The sequence below is a fragment of the Oratosquilla oratoria genome, chromosome 28 (genome assembly GCF_046742065.1).
Source record: "Oratosquilla oratoria isolate Oo_2021 chromosome 28, ASM4674206v1, whole genome shotgun sequence".
Lineage (NCBI taxonomy): Eukaryota > Metazoa > Arthropoda > Malacostraca > Stomatopoda > Squillidae > Oratosquilla > Oratosquilla oratoria.
This window is the reverse complement of record NC_134804.1, coordinates 4,336,849-4,355,979: the sequence shown is the minus strand read 5'-3', so window position 1 is coordinate 4,355,979 and position 19,131 is coordinate 4,336,849. Positions and strand designations below refer to the sequence as shown.

Below are 19,131 nucleotides of genomic sequence, written 5' to 3'. Positions count from 1 at the left end.
CCTCCTCTTCCTCTTTTAATTTCTTTACGAAATATTTTTCTATTTCTTTCAAAATGTTCTGTCATACTCCCAGAGGAGTGGGAGGGAGTGAAGGATAGAGTAGAACTAGGAGTGGAGGAGGAATGGGGATGGTTCAAGGAGGGAGTCATAAGGTGTGCAAAAGATGGTATGTGGAACTAGGAGGGCGGGAAGAAATAGAAGGAAGGGTAGTGAATGATGGGATGAGGAAGCAAAGAAGGGTGTAGAAGAGAAGCAGGCCTTCTTAGATTGGCTACAAATTAGGATGAGGGAATTGTATGAGAGGTACAAAGTAAAGAGAAGGGAAGTCATAGTTTTAACATGCACATATAATGGCCCTATCCCCCTTGTGGTGTGGTCATACAAATTGTAGTCTTCTTAATATACTATTTGTCAGTTTATATTCAAATTGCACTTGGTGTGGATAGATGCCATGCAGAATGTCTGAAGAAAGGAGGTGCAGTGATGGTGGACTGGCTGGTGAGGTTGTTTAATGTTTGTTTGAGAGGGTAGAGTGCCGGAGGACTGGAGGAGTGCCTGTATAGTTTTGCTCTACAAGGGAAAGGGGGACAAGTGTGAGTGTAGTAGTTACAGGGGGATCAGCTTGTTGAGTGTAGTTGGGAAGGCTTATGGGAGGGTCTTGATTGAGAGGATTAGGAGAGGAACAGAGGGAGTAATTGGTGAGGAACAGTGTGGGCTTTTATGGATCTGGAAAAGGCTTCTGACAGGGTAGACAGGATGGTACTGTGGGAGGTACTGCAGATACCTTTATATGGGATAGGAGGAAAGCTGTTAAGAGCAGTCAAGAGTTTTTACGAGAGTAGTAGAGCTTGTGTTAGGATTAGAAATGGAGTGTGTGAATGGTTCGAAGTAAAGGTGGGACTTCGTCAGGGATGTGTTATGTTGCCCTGGCTGTTCAATCTTTACATGGATGGGGTGGTGCGTGAGGTGAATGCAAGGGTACTGGGTCAGGGGTTGGAGGTGATTAAAGAAAATGGAGAAAAGTGGGAGGTGAGCCAGCTGTTGTTTGCTGACGACATTGCGCTTGTAGCGGGATCAGAGGAGGATTGAGGAAGTTAGTGACAGAGTTTGAGAAGGTGTGTGAAAGAAGGAAGCTGAAGACAAATGTGGGTAAAAGCAAGGTGATGAGATGTACAAGGGGAGAGAGTGACAGCAGGCTGGAGGTGAGCATTAAGGGTGAAAGACTAAAGGAAGTGGATAGTTTTAGATACTTGGGTGCAAATGTGGCAGGAAAGGGAGGAGTGGGGGTGGAGGTAGAATGTAGATTGAGAGAAGCGAGTAAATGCCTTGGTGGATTGAAAAGTGTAATGAGAAATAGACATCTGGGAATGGATGCTAAGAGGAGGTTATATGAAGGAGTGATTGTGCCAACAGCATTGTACGGGGCAGAAACATGGAACATAAGAGAGGAAGAGAGGAGTTTGAATGTATTTGAGATGAAATGTCTGAGAAGTATGATAGGGGCTACTAGGCTAGATAAAGAGAGAAATGAGGAGGTGAGGAGAACAGGGGTGGAAAGGGAGCTGGAAGATAGGGTTGATGAAAGAGTATTAGGATGGTTTAGGCACATGGAAAGAATGAGTGAAGAAAGATTAGTAAAAGAAGTGTGGAAGGCAGAGGTGGAAGGAGTGAATATGAGGGGGCGTCCTAGGATGAGATGGATGGATGGGGTGAAAGGGGCATTACAAAAGAGAGGAATGTCTGCAGAGGAAGGATGGGAGAGGACAGAAGATACGGGTAAATGGAGAAGGGGTTTGTGTATAGATGATGCTGTGATGCATAAGGGGGAGTGGGTGGGGGATGGGGGGTGAGGAAGTATGTATGAGAAAAAAATTTGACGCAGCCCAAAGGGATTTCTCTCCATCTTCTCCTTTCCTGCATGAGGGGACGGAGAGGGGGGGTTGCCGATTTTATGAAGCGGCCTTGCTGTGGATGTGCTGTGTCTTGCGACACTGCTTCTGACCCAGGGCAGTGGACAGGATGCAGGGATGACCCATCATCCAGGAGGTGCCAAGATAAGAGGGAGGGAGGAGGGTGGAGGGGAGTGGAATATATAGGAAATGGAATGGGTGGGAGTGGTTTCTATGCCTTTTTCTTTTTGGCTACCCCCCATGTAGGGGAAAAAAGCCTTTGGTATATGTATGTAAATTGCAGTAATCTAGTTTAGAAATTGTATAATTATGGATCAGCATCTTTGCTAGGCTTTACTCACAAATTTCTTATCAATGTGATATTTTTGGTGAGAGTTACATAATTTTAGTGTTAATTAAGCTTCTTCATATATAAATTGTTCTCAATTATTATATCCAACTTTCTCACTGATGTTGCTGGATTCACTTCAAGTGTACAGATTTTATCCTATTTTATTTTCTAGTAAATGGAGAAAAGTGGGAGGTGAGCCAGCTGTTGTTTGCGGACAACACTGTGGTTCTAGCTTGATCAGTGGAGGGATTGAGGAAGTTGGTGACAGAGTTTGGGAGTGTGTGAAAGAAGAAAGTGGAAGATAAATGTGGGTAAAAGTAAGGTGATGAGATGTAAAAGGGTGAAAGTGGCAGCAGACTGGAAGTGAGTATTAAGGGAGAGAGATTGGAGGAAGTGGATAGTTTTAGATACTTGGGTGCGAATGTAGCAGGAAAGGGAGGAGTGGAGGTGGAGGTAGAATGTAGATTGAGAGAAGCGAGTAAATGCCTTGGTGGATTAAAAAGTGTAATGAGAAATAGACATTTGGGAATAGATGCTAAGAGCAGATTGTATGAAGGAGTGATTGTGCCAACAGCACTGTATAGGGCACAAACATGGAACATAAGAGAGGAAGAGAGAAGGAGTTTGAATGTGTTTGAGATGAGGTGTCTGAGAAGCATGATGGGGGTTACTAGGCTGGATAGAATGAGAAATGAGGAAGTGAGGAGGAGAATTGGGAGATAGGGTTGATGAAAGAGTATTAGGATGGTTTGGACACATGGAAAGAATGAGTGAAAAGAGACTAGTAAAAGAGGTATGGAAGGCAGATGTGGAGGGAGTGAACATGAGGGTGGAGACCTAGGATGAGATGGATGGATGGGGTGAAAGGGGCTTTGGGGAAGGGGGGAATGACTGTTGAGGAAGGATGGGAGAGGACAGAAGATGGGTGAACAGAGAAGGGTTGTGTATGGATGATGTGATGCATGAGGTGGAATTGGGTGGGGAGATGGTGGGTGAGGTAGTATGTGTGAGAAAAAATTGACGCAACCGGAAGGGATTTCTCCCCATCTTCTCCTTTTCTGCATAAGGGGACGGAGAGGGGGAGGTCACCGATTTAATGAAGCGGCCTTGCTGTGGATGTGCTGTGTCTTGCGACACTGCTTCTGACCCAGGGCAGTGGACAAGATGCAGGGATGACCAGTCATCCAGGAGGTGCCAAGATAAGAGGAAGGGTAGAGGGGAGTGGAGTGTATTAGGGATGGAATGGGTGGGAATGGTTTTTATGCCTTTGTTTTTTGGCCACCTCCCTCATAAGGGGGAAAAAGCCTTTGGTATATGTATGTATGTATGTATGTATGTGAGAGTATGCCATGATCCCTTACAAAGGTGAGGGAGAGCTGGGTCAAAGTACACTCCAGCAATAAAATATCTGCTCACACCAAGTTGTAATTGTACGTGAATTTGAGGCTAGGTATGATAATCTATAGAGTAGGAGGCGTGACCCAACAAGCGTTGCTCCTTTCATGTATACCTGTGCTACAATTAGATGAATACACTCTCTGCTCGACAATGCAATGGCACCATTCTTGATCATTAATTCAGCTATCCTTGTTTGAGTACCGCCAGGAGAGAGAGAGAGAGAGAGAGAGAGAGAGAGAGAGAGAGAGAGATTCACTATGGTCTTGGATCATGTACTGAATTTGTGATCAACAGCAATTCCCCTCCTCGATGAGAGTTCAGAGTTTCATCTTTGGGATGAAGGTCACCTGCCCCATGTGTGGATAATGTGTAATGAAGCTAGACCTCTCATCCACTCCACTCTCTATTTCTTTGTTTTATTAGTTGTTGGATAACATAATATCTAGTTACATGTAGTTATTGAGATGTTTATTTGGAACAATATGTGTGTTTCAGTTGTCCAAATCATGCATCTGCTACTGTTCTAAATATGTTCTGTTTAGTATTTTATTCATTGTGAGGTCTTGTATGTGTGGGCTGAAGGTTATGAGTATATATGTGATAAGTATTTTGGGGGTTTGTCCAATGGGAGAAGTTGACCATTCAATCTGAGCATTGCCTAAACCAAAGTTATAGCAGACCGAGAAAAGTCTAAAAATTTCCTGTTGTTTTGTAGCTAGAGTGTTTGGCTATTATTGTTGTTATCTATGTATGTTTGGACTTTGGTGCTGTGCTCCAGGTTGGCAAGGGTATGTCATGCACAAATAGCACTGGTGATGGTAATGATGGATGATATATACATTTATAATATATACATACATATACCAAGGGCCATTTCCCCCCTTACAAGGGAGGTAGCCAAAAAACAAGGCATAAAATCCACTCCCTCCCATTCCATCCCCACATACTCCACTTCCACTCACCCCTCTCCCTCCCTCCCTCTTATCTTGGCTCCTCCTGGATAATGAATCATCCCTGCATCTCATCCACTGCTCTGGGTCAGAGGCAATGTAGCAAGACACAGCAAATCCACAGCAAGGCCACTTCATTGAATCGGCGACCCCCCCTCCATCTCCTCATGCAGAAAATGGGGAGATTGGGAGAAATCCCTTCAGGCTGCATCAAAATATCACAGTCCCTCACCCCCCATCCACACCCACTCACTTCCATGCATCACAGTATCACCTATAAACAACCATTCTCCACTCACCCGTATCTTCTGTCTTCTCCCTTCCTTCCTCAACAGACATTCCCCTTACCTGCTCTCACCATTTTAATAACTGCTCCTCATCTTTCCTTATTTCTCCTCCATTTTCCTCACTCATCATTGTCATTTTCTTAGTGCTTCCCACTGCAACTACCTTTCCCTCCCTATCCTCATTCACATTTAGCAACTCCCTAAAATACTCTGTCCATTTTCGTCTTACTGCCATCTCTTCCATTATCATCTCTCCATCTGCACCTTTTACCTTTTCTTCTCTACTTGATTTGCCTCCTCTTCCTTTCTTAATTTCTTTCCAAAACATCTTTTATTACTTTCAATATAATCCCCTATCAGAGACTCACTTGGTAAAGAATGTTAGATAGAGAAATTTCAATCAATAACTACAGGTCATACAAAGTGGACAGAGACACTAGAGGTCATGAAGGTGCTACTGATATATATCAGAGATAATCTGACCACTGACAAAAATTCTCATGACTCATTCAGACACCCAGGTGGAAATGATTATTCTCCACCTAAAGCCTGTAAATAAAACTGTTATAAAGTGTTATCATCTGCCACAAAGTGATCTCATCAACTTCATAATAGCAATAAAAAAAAAATCAACAAGACACTAGAAGACATCACAACTCTGCCTGACATTATGGTATATGGATATTTCAAATTTCTGATTATAAATTGGCAGGAGCATCTGTATCAGAGGTACTAGAGAAGAACAATCAAAAGCAAAGCTCTTGCTAGATACCAGGAACAAGTTCTTTTTGACACATAATAACAAACCAATCCCTTCAGCAAACATTGTTGATTTATTCCTCAACAACAATGAGCAAGCTATAAACAGACTAGACAAGACACTCATGTCAGATCAAGATTTTAAGAAAAAACTTGATGCTGAAAGATACAAAGACGGGTCACCATGAGCATAGCTTCCTTCCCACATAATACAACTAGGTAAATACAGGCTCATTTCAATATGTACACTGTATAAAAATACCAGTTACTCAGCCAACCTATATACAACACAACTCTGCCTTAAACATACCAAACTTCTTTAACAACTTCACAAACTGGGACAATTACAGGATGCACAAATACAACACGAACAGACCATCTACACCACAAAACAAAAATCCTTAAAGTCAAGGATCACCTTGACATGAAAGGCATACAAATACTTGTTGCAGCCTCCACAAACACAGCACATCCACTACACTACATAGCAGAACACCCACACATGCCAAGAAATATCAAAACAACACCCAAGTAGGTACCTATATCACATACAAATACTCTCTTATCTTCCTCCACAACCACCAGCCTTCAAAAACATATCCATAATCATATCCCTCTGCTCCATCAACAAACTGCATGCCAGACCCCCTGATATCCATCCCTCTGAATCCTTTTTCCCCCCACAAGGACAGAAGCCACCTGGCCAACATCCAGCCCTTCTAAGCTGCCAGGAGAGGCTGGATAACCACATCACAGATAACTCTTGTGGATGCAACACTTCACCCCATAGTATACAACACATTATGGAAGTACATTGTGCACGATCAAGCAATGCTACGACACTATATAGGATTTATGGGAAAACCCCATTCCAGCCGTGGCATTCCTAAGGGAGACTGGACTGGTCAGCCAGCCAGTCTAAGGAACAACAACAACAGGAAAGAAATACAACAGAAACTAAATGACATTAACTGGGGGAGGGGAACTCATGAGTGAACATGATCCTGATGTCATGACATGTCCTAATATCTACTACTGTATCTTGGAAGTTTGTAAGAGGCCGGTAGATGGAGGTAGACAATTAGGTAGATGGAGAACGAATGCTAATTCAATATTAGTCGTTATGAAACTACGGCCGAATGCTGAGTCGCGGATTTGTTTAGTCGCCGTCCTGTCTATGTAAACAAACAACAGACGACCGACGAGGTTGTTGAATATTGATACAGAGGTGGCTGTTTGTAATAATGCTGATGTAATCAAAACTGTGAGTGGCGATGAAATATACTAATGTAACAATGTGTAAACGCAAAAGCTATTTCCGTTTGACAAATGCTGAGGCAAACGATATTGCTTGTGACAATGTAACAGCCTTCCGGATTAGAGGAAAAGGTGGAGGAGAAAAATCATTGGTGCTAAAAAGAAATGTTACGCCCTTAAGGTGTGACACTTATTTGAGAAGTAAGAGGAGATTGGATGAGAAAAATTAGTGACGTCAGACGAAGGTGGCTTGGCGTATGATATGGGGATCTCGCCAGACAGACAGAGAGAGAGATCTGGGTGTAACCTAAGACAGTGTAAATTTAGTAAGTAGAAAAAGGAAATATTAAAGAAATTTACTTAACCTAAGGACTTGACTGAAGCATGAGAAGTACAAGGCATGGGGCCTACTGAATAAGATGAACTTGGAAGTTAGTGAAACTGACGTAACAAAGGCATGGGGCCTTGTGATGAGTGAATTACGAGACTAACATTAAGAAGGAATTAGAAGTGTTATTAGTCGTGGTGGAACAGTGGTGACAGAGGGTGACAAAGTTAAGACATAAAAATACCAGGCCAAATAACATTGAGGGACAAATTCTGATGAGAAAAAGATTCTCACTCAAAAAACAACTGGAAACTTATCACAATGAAAGACAAAAAGCAGATCAAATTGGTAAAAATAGCAGAGCTGTAGAGGCAAATAATAATTTACACATAAAGCAGAGAGAAGAAAGCAAGGTGGTCATCAACATTAAGAAAAATTCAAAATACTTCTTCATCTACAATAACAAGTTCTCCAAGATCAAAACAGACTTGACCACTACAGACAGAACATGATACACTAACAAATGACCACTACAGACAGAACATGATACACTAACAAATGACCACACAGAAATGTGTAGACTACTTAAGCTGCAGTACAACAGTTTTTTTTAGCATCCTAATACCATGATTGAAATCCAAGATCCAGAAGTATGACCATGTAATAAGAAAAAAAAAAAAAAGTGATTGTCCCCACTAGCCTATACAAATACACCCGACCAAATTATTTTTCCATATTCTATTTAAAAAAAAATAATATGTATTTGCTGCCTCATCAATTGGCAAAATAAAGTCCTGGTGCTCTAAACATACCAACAACATTGAAAAATATCAGTGCATTCACCATGACATCAATTGGATCAAAGCAACTACGAAATTAATGTTGTTTCTAATTACCCTATATCATTTCACTAGTAATTTGCATGTACATACATGAAGGAAGTGAATAGGCATGTACCAAGACAGAAACAAGAGTGAGTGTACATTAAATGCTGGTTCAACAGAAGATGCAGTGTGGCAAAAAATAGAAGAGACAGAGTTTGGAAAAGATGGAGAAAAGAAAAAAAAACTGGAAAATGGCAAATATATATAAACTATAGAAATGAATATGGAAAAGTGGGAAGAGAGGAAAAAGGAACTATAAAAGCCATTATAGAAAAATGCAAAGAGCAACCCAAACTATTCTATAAGTATGTGAATGGTAAACTTAAAAATAAACAGGAAATAAACAGGAAATACAGAAATGGCCAAAGTCATGAATAATCACTTCAAGTCAGTTTTCACTACAGAGAAGGTACAGTATTGGGACGAAGGAAGTGAAGTGCAATCTCCCCCCATGAGCAAAATAATAACAAAAAGAAACAATGGAACATTTAACAAACCTTGATGTTAGGAAATCGCATGGCCCAGACGGAATTGCAAATTGGATTCTAAAAGAATGCAAAGAAGAACTAATGGGCAAAATATATAACACCATAAGTTGCTCACTTAAAGAAGGATAAATACCAAAAGACTGGAAAAATACCAACATTGTACCAATGTATAAAGGAAGAAACAAGGAAGAACCAACTAACTATAGACCAGTCTCACTAACAAGCACTATAGCCAAAATTTGTGAGAAAATAATCAAGAATAGATGGGTAAAACACCTGGAAGAAAATAATATAATAAACCCAAGACATTTACCTATTTGGATGAAGAAATGATTAAAAAAATATTAGTCACATTGATAAGGCCTAGGCTAGAATATGTGGCAACATGGTGATCGCCCAGTACCAAAAAGAATATAAAGAAAATTGAAAGAATCCAGAGAGCAACCACAAAAATGGCTCCAGCATTTTCAAACTTGTCATATGAGGACAGACTGGCTAAATTAGAATTACAGACTTTGGAGCAAAGAAGAGAGAAAGGTGACCTACTAACCATCTATAGAATCATGAAGGGCACAGAAATACTCAATAGAGAGGACTTGTTAAATTGGGACAAGAGAAACACAAGAGGACATGAAAAGAAACTCAAAAAAGATAGTTATAGAAGAGATCCGACAAAAGAACAGTTTTCCACACAGAGTGGTGGACACTTGGAACAAACTGGATGAAAAAATAGTGTGTGCAAAAACCATTCACGTATTTAAGATACAAAGGCGGGACACCACGAGCATAGCTCCCCTTCCCGTAAAATACAACTAGGTAAATATACCAATGGCTTTTTCCCTCTTACAAGGGAGGTAGCCAAAGTCAAAGGCATAAATACATTCCCACCCATTTCATCCCCACATAATAAATTTCCATTCACCTTCCCTCCCACACTCTTTTCTTGGCTCCTCCTGGATGACAGGTCATCCCTGCATCTTGGCCACTGCCCTGGGCCAGAGGCAATGCAATAAGATACCATGCATCCAAAGCAAGACCGCTTCATTTAATTGGCAACCCCCACCTCCATTCCTTCGTGCATAAAAAGAGAAAGACAGGAAGACATCCCTTCAGGCTGCATCAAAATATAATTCACACATACTCCCCACCCTACGATGCCCCATCCACTCCCTTCTATGTATCACAACATTATTCATACACAACCATATCTTCTGTCATACCTTTTCCCTCTTTCCCAATGCCCCTTTTACCCCATCCATCCATCTCATCCTTGGTCATCCTATCATGTTCACTCCCTCTACCTCTGCCTTCCACACCTCTTTTACTAATCTTTCTTCATTCTTTTCATGTGTCCAAACCATCCTAATACTCTTTCCTCAACCATACCTCCCAACTCCCATTTCACCCCCACTTTCTTCTTCACCTCCTCGTTTCTTACTTTATCCAGCCTAGTAACCCATACCATACTTCTCAGGCACTTCATCTCAAACACATTTACTCTTCCTCTCTTTATGTTCCAAGTTTCTGCCCCAAACAATGCTGTTTGCACAATCACACCTTCATATAATCTCCTCTTAGCATCCTTTCTCAAATGTCTATTTCTCATTATACTTTTTAATCCCCCAAGGTATTTACTTTCCTATCTCAATCTACATTCTACCTCCACATCCACTCCCTTTCCCGTCCCCAAGTATCTAAAGCTATCCACTTCCTCCAGTCTTTCTCCCTTAACACTCGCTTCCAATTTGCTGCCATCCCCTCTCCTTGTACATCTCATCACCTCATCCTGGGCCCACCACAAAATACACATGCCCAACATGCTCTAAACCCATTACTTCGAGCAGACAGACAAAGGGCTCAGTTCAGTGCAATATGTGCAAAAACTGGGCCCACCTCACTTGTACAACACTTGCTGACACAAACCAATACACAAACACTTGGACATGTTCTACCTGCCCTCCAGTAACCCCACTCCCACCTCCCCAACCACAGCCAACATCCTTACCCACTCCCAATTTCCCTTTGCCCTTACCCCCGATTAGTACTCCCCTTCCTTTGTCCCCGATCTCTCCTTTCCCCCCCTCTGACCCAGATCCTACACCTTCCCCACTACCACCCCAACCTCAACCCCAAACGGCAACATACAACACATACAAAACACACAACATCAACATATTACAACACAACATTGACGGTATTAACACTAAAAAACATGAACTTGAACACTTTCTTAAACAACGCAACATACACATTGCGATTTTACAAGAAACAAAACTAAGACACTCACACAAAACACCATCATTTCATAATTACACCACCATCAGACAAGACCGGACTGACGGCAATGGCGGTGGACTCATCACCCTGATCCACCACTCCATCTGTTTTGTGGACACAAGTGCCACAACCAAAATTCTCCTCCCTACCACAGATAACACAACAGAAACCCAATCCATTCGTATCCGCACAGGCAACAATTCAACACTGACAATAGTTAACATGTACATTCCCCCCCAATCATCCCCCACAGTTCCAAACACCTTCAGACCTCAACTTAGCCAACTAACCTCAATCCTCAACCTGATCATGGGTGGTGACTTTAACGCCAAGTCATCTGCCTGGTATGTCGACAACCCTGACACAGACAGAGGGCTTGATATACAGACTCAATTCGACTCATTGACTATCATGAACAACACGCATAATCATACACATATTCCATACCAAGCCCTCTACACTCCCTCCTCTCCTGATATCACCTTTTGCTCCCCCTGCCTAACCCCAACAACATCATGGAGAGTGGTCGGAGCCCTTGGCTCTGACCACCTTCCAATCATCATCACCACCAAAACAAGATGCACCCCAGCTGGCCACAGACACACTTACACCAATTACAAGAGAGCTAACTGGGAAGCCTTTACTGAAGAGACAGAACAACATTTTGAAACACTTAACAGTACACCAATCACAAACATAAACAATGCTGTGCACGCTTTTAATACAATCATACAAAACGCAGACAAGAGATACATCCCTAGAGGCAACAGAAAATCACACAACCCCAACTTCACACCAGAAATCCAAGGCCTCATCAGACAACGTGACACACTTAAACACGATACCCCCACACCTATCCCTCAAAACATAGCAGACCAAATACAAACACTAAACACTGTGATTGCCAATAAAATACATGAACAAAAAACACAAAATTGGCAAAACTTTATCAATACACTTGATCACAAAACAAACACCAGCAAATTGTACAAAACACTCAACAGCATCACACTATCCAACACTAACACTACACGCTCTCACGCAGCAATAATCACAACAACAGATAATCTACCCTCAAACAGACAACAAGCAAACGCACTCATACGTCATTTTGCACAGACGAGCCATCTTACATCTCACCCTGACGACCGACGCCCCATTCGACGTAAGAAAGACTTCCCCACAGACTCAGACTATACACCCTTCATAGACAGTCAGACAAAACTCATAATGCATAATCTCAAGCACTCATCTGCCTGTGGCCCTGATAACATAAGCAACATCCACCTAAAACACATTGGACCACAAGGTATACACGCACTCACAAACATTGCAAACTACAGCTATTCACACAACACTATACCCGACATCTGGAAGCATGGTAAAATAATCACCATTCCAAAACCGAACAAAGACCCAACAATCCCAACATCGCACCGCCCAATCACACTTCTCTGCACCCCCTCTAAAGTCATTGAACACCTAATACTTAAACTTGTCACACCATATATTCCCCTTGCTGTCTCACAACACGGTTTTAGGCCACTACACTCCACAAACACTCTTCTGACAAACCTCACACAAAGAATTTTAGATGGCATCAATTCAGATAGGCCCCACCACAGAACACTTCTTATAACATTGGACATTAGTAAAGCTTTTGATGCTATCCCCCGCCACAACCTAACAAATAAAATATATAACACAGACATGCACAATAACTACAAAAGATGGCTGGCCAATTATCTGGCAGGCAGGAATGCTCATGTGTCATATAATGGCCAATCATCGCACATCAGAAACATTAAGAACGGAGTACCACAGGGCTCAGTTCTATCTCCCACATTATTTAATCTATACATGCATGACTTACCCACACCAGACACCTCAGAAATACAAATCTCTTCCTACGCAGACGACATAACAATCACATGCACACATCGTAACACAGACAAAGCTGCAGAAATAATCCAGCCTTACCTTGACACACTCAACACATGGTTCATCATAAACAGACTCAAAATAGCTCCAACCAAATCTACAGCAACACTTCTCACCAACTGGACAAAAGAACACAAATACATACCTCATCTCTACATCAACAACACTCTAATACCACACACAAACACACCGAAAATTCTTGGTGTAACATACGATACATCCATGTCTTTCAAACAACACCTCACAAACATAAAAAACAAATGCACACCTAGACTTAACACACTTAAGTCAATCACTGGAACAACATTTGGACAAAACAAAGAAACTAATATAACAATATACAAACAATGCATACGCTCAGTGATGAATTATTCGAGTCCTGCATGGGCTCCTAATCTCAGTGAGACACACCACAACACCCTTCAAATCATACAAAACAAAGCCCTAAAAACAATTACAGGCTGCACAAATACAACACCTACAGACCATTTACACCATGAAACAAAAGTCCTCAAAGTCAAGGACCACCTCGACATGAGAGGCACACAAACACTTGCTGCAGCCACCACAAACACATCACACCCGCTACACTACATAGCAGAACACCCACACACACCAAGAAACATTAAAACTACACCCAAAGACCTTTATTACGCACAGATACTCTCTTCTCTTCCTCCACAACCACCAAATACCAGCCTCCGGAAACATATTCATAATCATATCACTCACCGCTCCATTAACACACTGAAAGACAACACACTGCTGCATGCCAGACCCCCTGATATCCACCCTTCTGAATCCTCTCTCCCACGAAAGGACAGAGTCCACTTGGCCAGACTGCGATGCGGTCACCACCCAGCACTTCTAAGCTACCAGAAGAGGCTGGACGACCGTGTTGTGAACAGCTGCCCAGGATGTAACACTTCACCCCATACCATACAACACATAATGGAAGACTGCATTATACACAATCATGCACGCAAACAACACAACATACACTCTATAAAGGATTTGTGGGAAAACCCAGTTTCGGCTGTGGCCTTCCTTGGGGAGACGGGACTGCTCGGACAGACAGTCTAGGGAACGACAACAACAACAACAACAACAACTATCATAAAAATGCTTGACTACTCTTAACAGCTTTCCTCCTATCCTACATATCTCCAATACCTCCCACAGTGCCTTACTGTCTACCCTGTCATAAGCCTTTTCCAAATCCATACAGGCCCCAAAAAACATCCTTACCTTCTCCTAATGCTTTCTCACCTATCTGCCTTAACACAAAATCTGATCCACACAACCTCTACCTGTTCTAAAACCACACTGTTCTTCACCAATTACTCCCTCTGTTCCTCCTCTAATCCTCTCAATCAAAACACTCCCTTAAGACTTACCAACTACTCAACAAACTGATCCCTCTGAAACTACTACACTCACACTTGTCCCCTTTTCCCTTGTAAAGCAGAACTATATAGGCATTCCTCCAGCACTCTACACTCTTTTTAACAAACATTAAACCTCACCAGCCAGTCAACCACCACTGTACCTCCATTTTTAGTCACTCTGCATGACCTCCATCTAACCCAGGTGCCTTACCTCTCATCAATTAATAACTGCTTCCATCTCTTTTCTCATTTCTCCTTCATTTTCATCATTCATCACTGTCATTTTCTTAACACTTCCTACTGCAACTACCTTTCCCTCCCTATCCTTGTTCACATTTAACAACTCCCTAAAATACTGTCCATCCTCTTACTGCCTTCTCTTCCATTATTATTTCTCCTACACCTTTTACCTTTTCTTCTTTACTTGATTTGCCTCCTCTTCATCTCTTAATTTCCTTCCAAAATATCTTTTTATTACTCTAAAATTTTTGTCATACTCTTACCCCATTTCACACCTTTATCTTATGCTTTACTTCTCTTCTCTTTTCCTTGTACCTCTCATATGATTCTATCATATGTAATTCACATGTGATCTTGAAATAATATTATAGTATGTGTTAAACCTTTATCTTATTCTGTGATCCTTGTAATTCCAAATACAATCATTTAGGAACTTCAGTTCACCCTTAATTTTCTATTGCAAGGGCATTTTTATGTGAATGGAGAAGAGTGTTATCAAATGATGAACTCTAGATTCTCATATGAAAATAAAAATAAAAACCTCCCACCACCTTTAGAAAAACTGAAAGGACAATCACAAACTAATTCTTTTTATTTGGTCTAATCATCACCTTCAATCAGTCAGGACATTGTCAATTGAATGGCATTGACATTACACCTCAGGAGATAAGCACAACCATAAAAGAACTGAGTAAATTCAACTACGGTGCCAGATGGAATGCCAGCCATCCTCCTGGTGAAGTGCAGTCACTGGCCAGGCCTCTTAGTAAACTCTGGCACTGCTCATTGGACACCCACAAATATAGCTCCTTCGCTCTACATAACAACTGGGTAAAAACATAAGTAAATACAAACACACACAAATACATAATGCACTGGGATGGGACTATGAATACATCACAGAAACAGTGATGACAGCCAGAGGAATAGCAAGATAGGTATTGAGAATTTTCTTATCCAGAAATCAAGAGGTGATGCTCTCTGAAAAACCATAGTTCAGCCTATACAAGACTACTGCAATCAACCCTGGTTTTCACATAAGAGATATCCATGTACAAAGAGCCTTCACTAGACAAATCACAGGTATGAATATCTGTTTGCCAGGTCAAATTTATAAACTGGGTTGTTAATCCAGTACTATTTGTGTCACTGGTTGATGGTCCTACCAGGTGAGTGTACAAGGTCAGAAGCTCAACTACTAGGATTATCTGAAACAACTGGGCCTTCATTCTCACCTGTGGAGAAGGGGCAGATACATGATAACACACATCTGGAAAAATACTGGAAAATATTGCGTCAGACCCAGAAAGAAAAGTGGCAAAAATACCTTGCCAGTATGTGCATCAGGGTAGACCTTATTAACCTCAAGCATCAACCATGATGGGCCATGGTTATTCAGTGCTCTCCTTGAAGAAGTCAAAGAATTGAAATGTTGAGTAGATAATTCAAGAAAAGCTGGACAATTTTCTGAAAACACTTCCTGATGAGCTTATAGTAGCAAGATATACTATTACTTACAAAGCAGCCATAAATTCATCATGAGACCTGATGTGTAACAAGACATCTGGGATGGCAGTAGTGATGGACAGAGCCCTTACATGCCTAAATGCCTCCCTAGGGAAAAGTGCCACCCTGGGGCAAAGTGCCTCCCTGGGGCATAGTTCTCAGTGATGCCCCCCCTCCCCAATCACCACTTCCTATCTCCACTATCCCTTACAGCCTGTTTTAGCTATTGGCTTACAAAATAATTAAACAGATTTTAAAAATTGTTTTTACTGTCCCAACTACAGAAAGGATAAGGGAAAAATATTTCATATTCTGTTGATTCTAGCACAAAATTTGAATATTACGGTAAAATATTCAAGGCTCCTTTGACCTTTTTTTCATTTTGATTATTTTGTCAGCCTTGTGAGTGGCATGTCCAGACTAAAATTGCTGCCCTCCTAATTGTGCCACCCCAAAGCATATGCCCTCCTTCCTTCCCTCCCCACATGTGAGGGCCCTGCCCCTGGCAATGGATCACCACAACTGTAGGGCACAATTCTCTGTACTCAACCAAGTAAGAAGTTAACCTGTCAAAATTCTAATTAATGAGTGCAACTGTAGTTGCAGATTAACCACATCCCATACCAGCTAGGGCATATGGATATCATGATATGGTCAATGACAATTCACTGCTTCACCTTTATTTATACATACCGGTTTATGTGAACTACTTCCTTGTCCTTCAAACTGTTATGTGTACTTGAGTGTGTACACTCCAACCAGGCCTTCAAGTCACTGACCTGACCAGTCTCGTCTAGCACAAGTGACAATAACCGCATCCCCTTCCTCCCAACCATATACTCAACAGCACTAGAATAGAGTCCAGTGATTTTTTAATGATTATTTTTAAGATCGATTCAGACTGGAAATTCCTACATCTACGTGTTTAAAATACTACCCTAAGACTCAATATGTAGCCAGAATTGTTAAGTTTACACCTGTTCACTTTTGATGTAAATAAAATACTCAGCAATTAAACATTTCGGCACATTACTCGTAGTATTATGATGACATTATCCAAATCCGACTAAAAATCTATTACAAATGAAACTATCCGACCCTTAGAGTATAACCACTATAAAAACAATACCAATATCATGTCACCGTTTAATGCTTTTAAATAAGAGCTATACTTTGTCACTCACTTCAAACAATTAATACGTGAAGATTTCTCAACTTTGAGATCCGTGAGAATACTTCGTCCGGATGAATTGCATTATTTTACTCTGTTAAAAAATAACTGACGGGCTCAAAAATATAAAATTTATATCCAGATAATAACATCCGCCTCGAATAGTGTTTTGGATAAGTTGTGTTTCTTATTTTCCGAGCAGAATTTGTCATGAAACCCAATTACATTTATATTTTCAGTACAAAGAGATCAGATTGAGACATCGTTGTAAACAGTGGGGTTTGCAGCCGATAGAAATTATTTCTGTTTTGTAAGATCAATTTAAATCATCAGAGTGTATGCATATTTTCTGCAAAAATATAACAAACTAAACTAGATAATATATGGCAGAATTAATTCTATGTTGAATAACACTATTTACTTTACGTTCTCTATAACGAAATATCATTCTCGTTTTCTGTTATAGTTTGGAATGACTAACTTTTAGGACAGTTTGCAAACATGTCAAATGTGTTGCGCAATTTGGTAAGAGAGGGCCGTCGCATACTGTAGCTTGAATGATAGTGCAGCTGGTGAAAACAAGAACTGAAGTGAAGTTTATTCGTTTACACCTAAAATAACAATCCCAATATGTTGCGATTTATAAACAGAAAATGTAAAGTGATTAGAGCTGAAAGAGTTTTCAGCACCAAAAGTCTTAAACAGACAGAAGTTCAAGATAATAGTATATGTAATTCATCAGATGAACAATATGTAAGTAAGAAAAACAGCCATGTTCAAATGTTGGACCATTTCACCATTTGCTGTTCATGTTCTGATTTCGTAATTTTGTATTTCAATTAATACAGATTTTTGCAAGTGGTTGACATGATTCATGTCATCAATCACTGATTTAATTTATCTTTTTCCTGTACTTCGAAAGTAATTCACAAGCAGTTTATCTTGGCCTGCAAGAATTCTATGTAAGAAGGCACATAGTCATGTGATTGAGAGAATAATCATAATGGTTAAATGGTATAAAAAAAAAAAAAAAAAGTATTCCTTAAATTCTCGTTGCATGTGAAAGACAATTCCATAAGAAACAAAATGCTTTTTGATTTTTTAAATAGCTTGAAAAATAAGGCAGATACGATTGTTTGAATTATTCTTTTATCCCGATTTTTTTTTTTTTTTTTAGAGCCTAGACTTTACCATAACAAAAGGTTAGAATTAGGGTGGTAATTTGTAAAGATTTTGGTAAAGAAATACAAATAAACTCAAAACCACTGGTACAATTTATTGAAATTTAGAATACTTGGGCTTTATCATTTTATGTGACAACAAATTACCTGAGCATGTCAAAAACAATGTGGAACATCACCATCATACCAAAATTGCCTTTTCATTGCAACTATTAATTGTCAATGTAGAGATGATGATAACAGTAAAATCCAAACCTCTGGCACAATTGACATGCAGCTTGGCATATGATGGTTTTATGGGTCAACAAATCATCTGAGCATGTCAAAAACAATACAGGACCTTCCTTTTATATTATTCTTACAAACACCTATCATGTTGCCATGGCAACTATTGTCAATTTTAGAGATAATCATCCATAAAATCCAAACCCCTGGCCCAATTGACATGCAATTTGACATGTCATATGAAGGTTTTATGGGTTAACAAATTACCTGAGCATGTCAGTAACAATGCAGGAGCTTCCTTTTGTAATATTCTTACTATCACCTATCATATTGGCTATTGCCATGGCAACTATTGTCAATTTAGAGATAATCATCCATAAAATCCAATCCCCTGGCCCAATTGACATGCAGCTTGGCATATGAAGGTTTTATGGGTCAACAAATCATCTGAGCATGTCAAAAACAATACAGGACCTTCCTTTTATACTATTTTTACAAACACCTATCATGTTGCCATGGTAACTATTGTCAATTTTAGAGATAATCATCCATAAAATCCAAACCCCTGGCCCAATGACATGCAATTTGACATGTCATATGAAGGTTTCAT

The 19,131-nt window shown here is 40.4% G+C and overlaps 2 protein-coding genes across 9 annotated transcripts in view; one reads left to right on the top strand and one right to left on the bottom strand.

Moving 5' to 3' along the window:
• The window catches only part of Hmgs (hydroxymethylglutaryl-CoA synthase), a 285,981-nt gene extending 268,648 nt beyond the window's left edge, over positions 1-17,333 (bottom strand). For 4 of the 5 annotated variants that reach the window (XM_076210939.1, XM_076210938.1, XM_076210937.1 and 1 more), the window contains exon 1: positions 16,638-16,994. The gene's annotated coding sequence lies outside the window, so the exon portion shown is untranslated. Of the gene's footprint in view, positions 1-16,637; positions 16,995-17,128 lie in introns of those variants that run through there. The other variant, XM_076210936.1, reaches the window with a different exon arrangement.
• A 259-nt stretch (positions 17,334-17,592) lies between these two features.
• Positions 17,593-19,131, top strand: part of LOC143040226 (uncharacterized) — a 134,412-nt gene continuing 132,873 nt past the window's right edge. For 3 of the 4 annotated variants that reach the window (XM_076210933.1, XM_076210928.1, XM_076210926.1), the window contains exon 1: positions 17,593-17,868. In XM_076210933.1, the coding sequence (XP_076067048.1) occupies positions 17,746-17,868 (123 nt within the window). In that variant the 5' untranslated portion in view covers positions 17,593-17,745. The remainder of the gene's footprint in view (positions 17,869-19,131) is intronic. The other variant, XM_076210932.1, reaches the window with a different exon arrangement.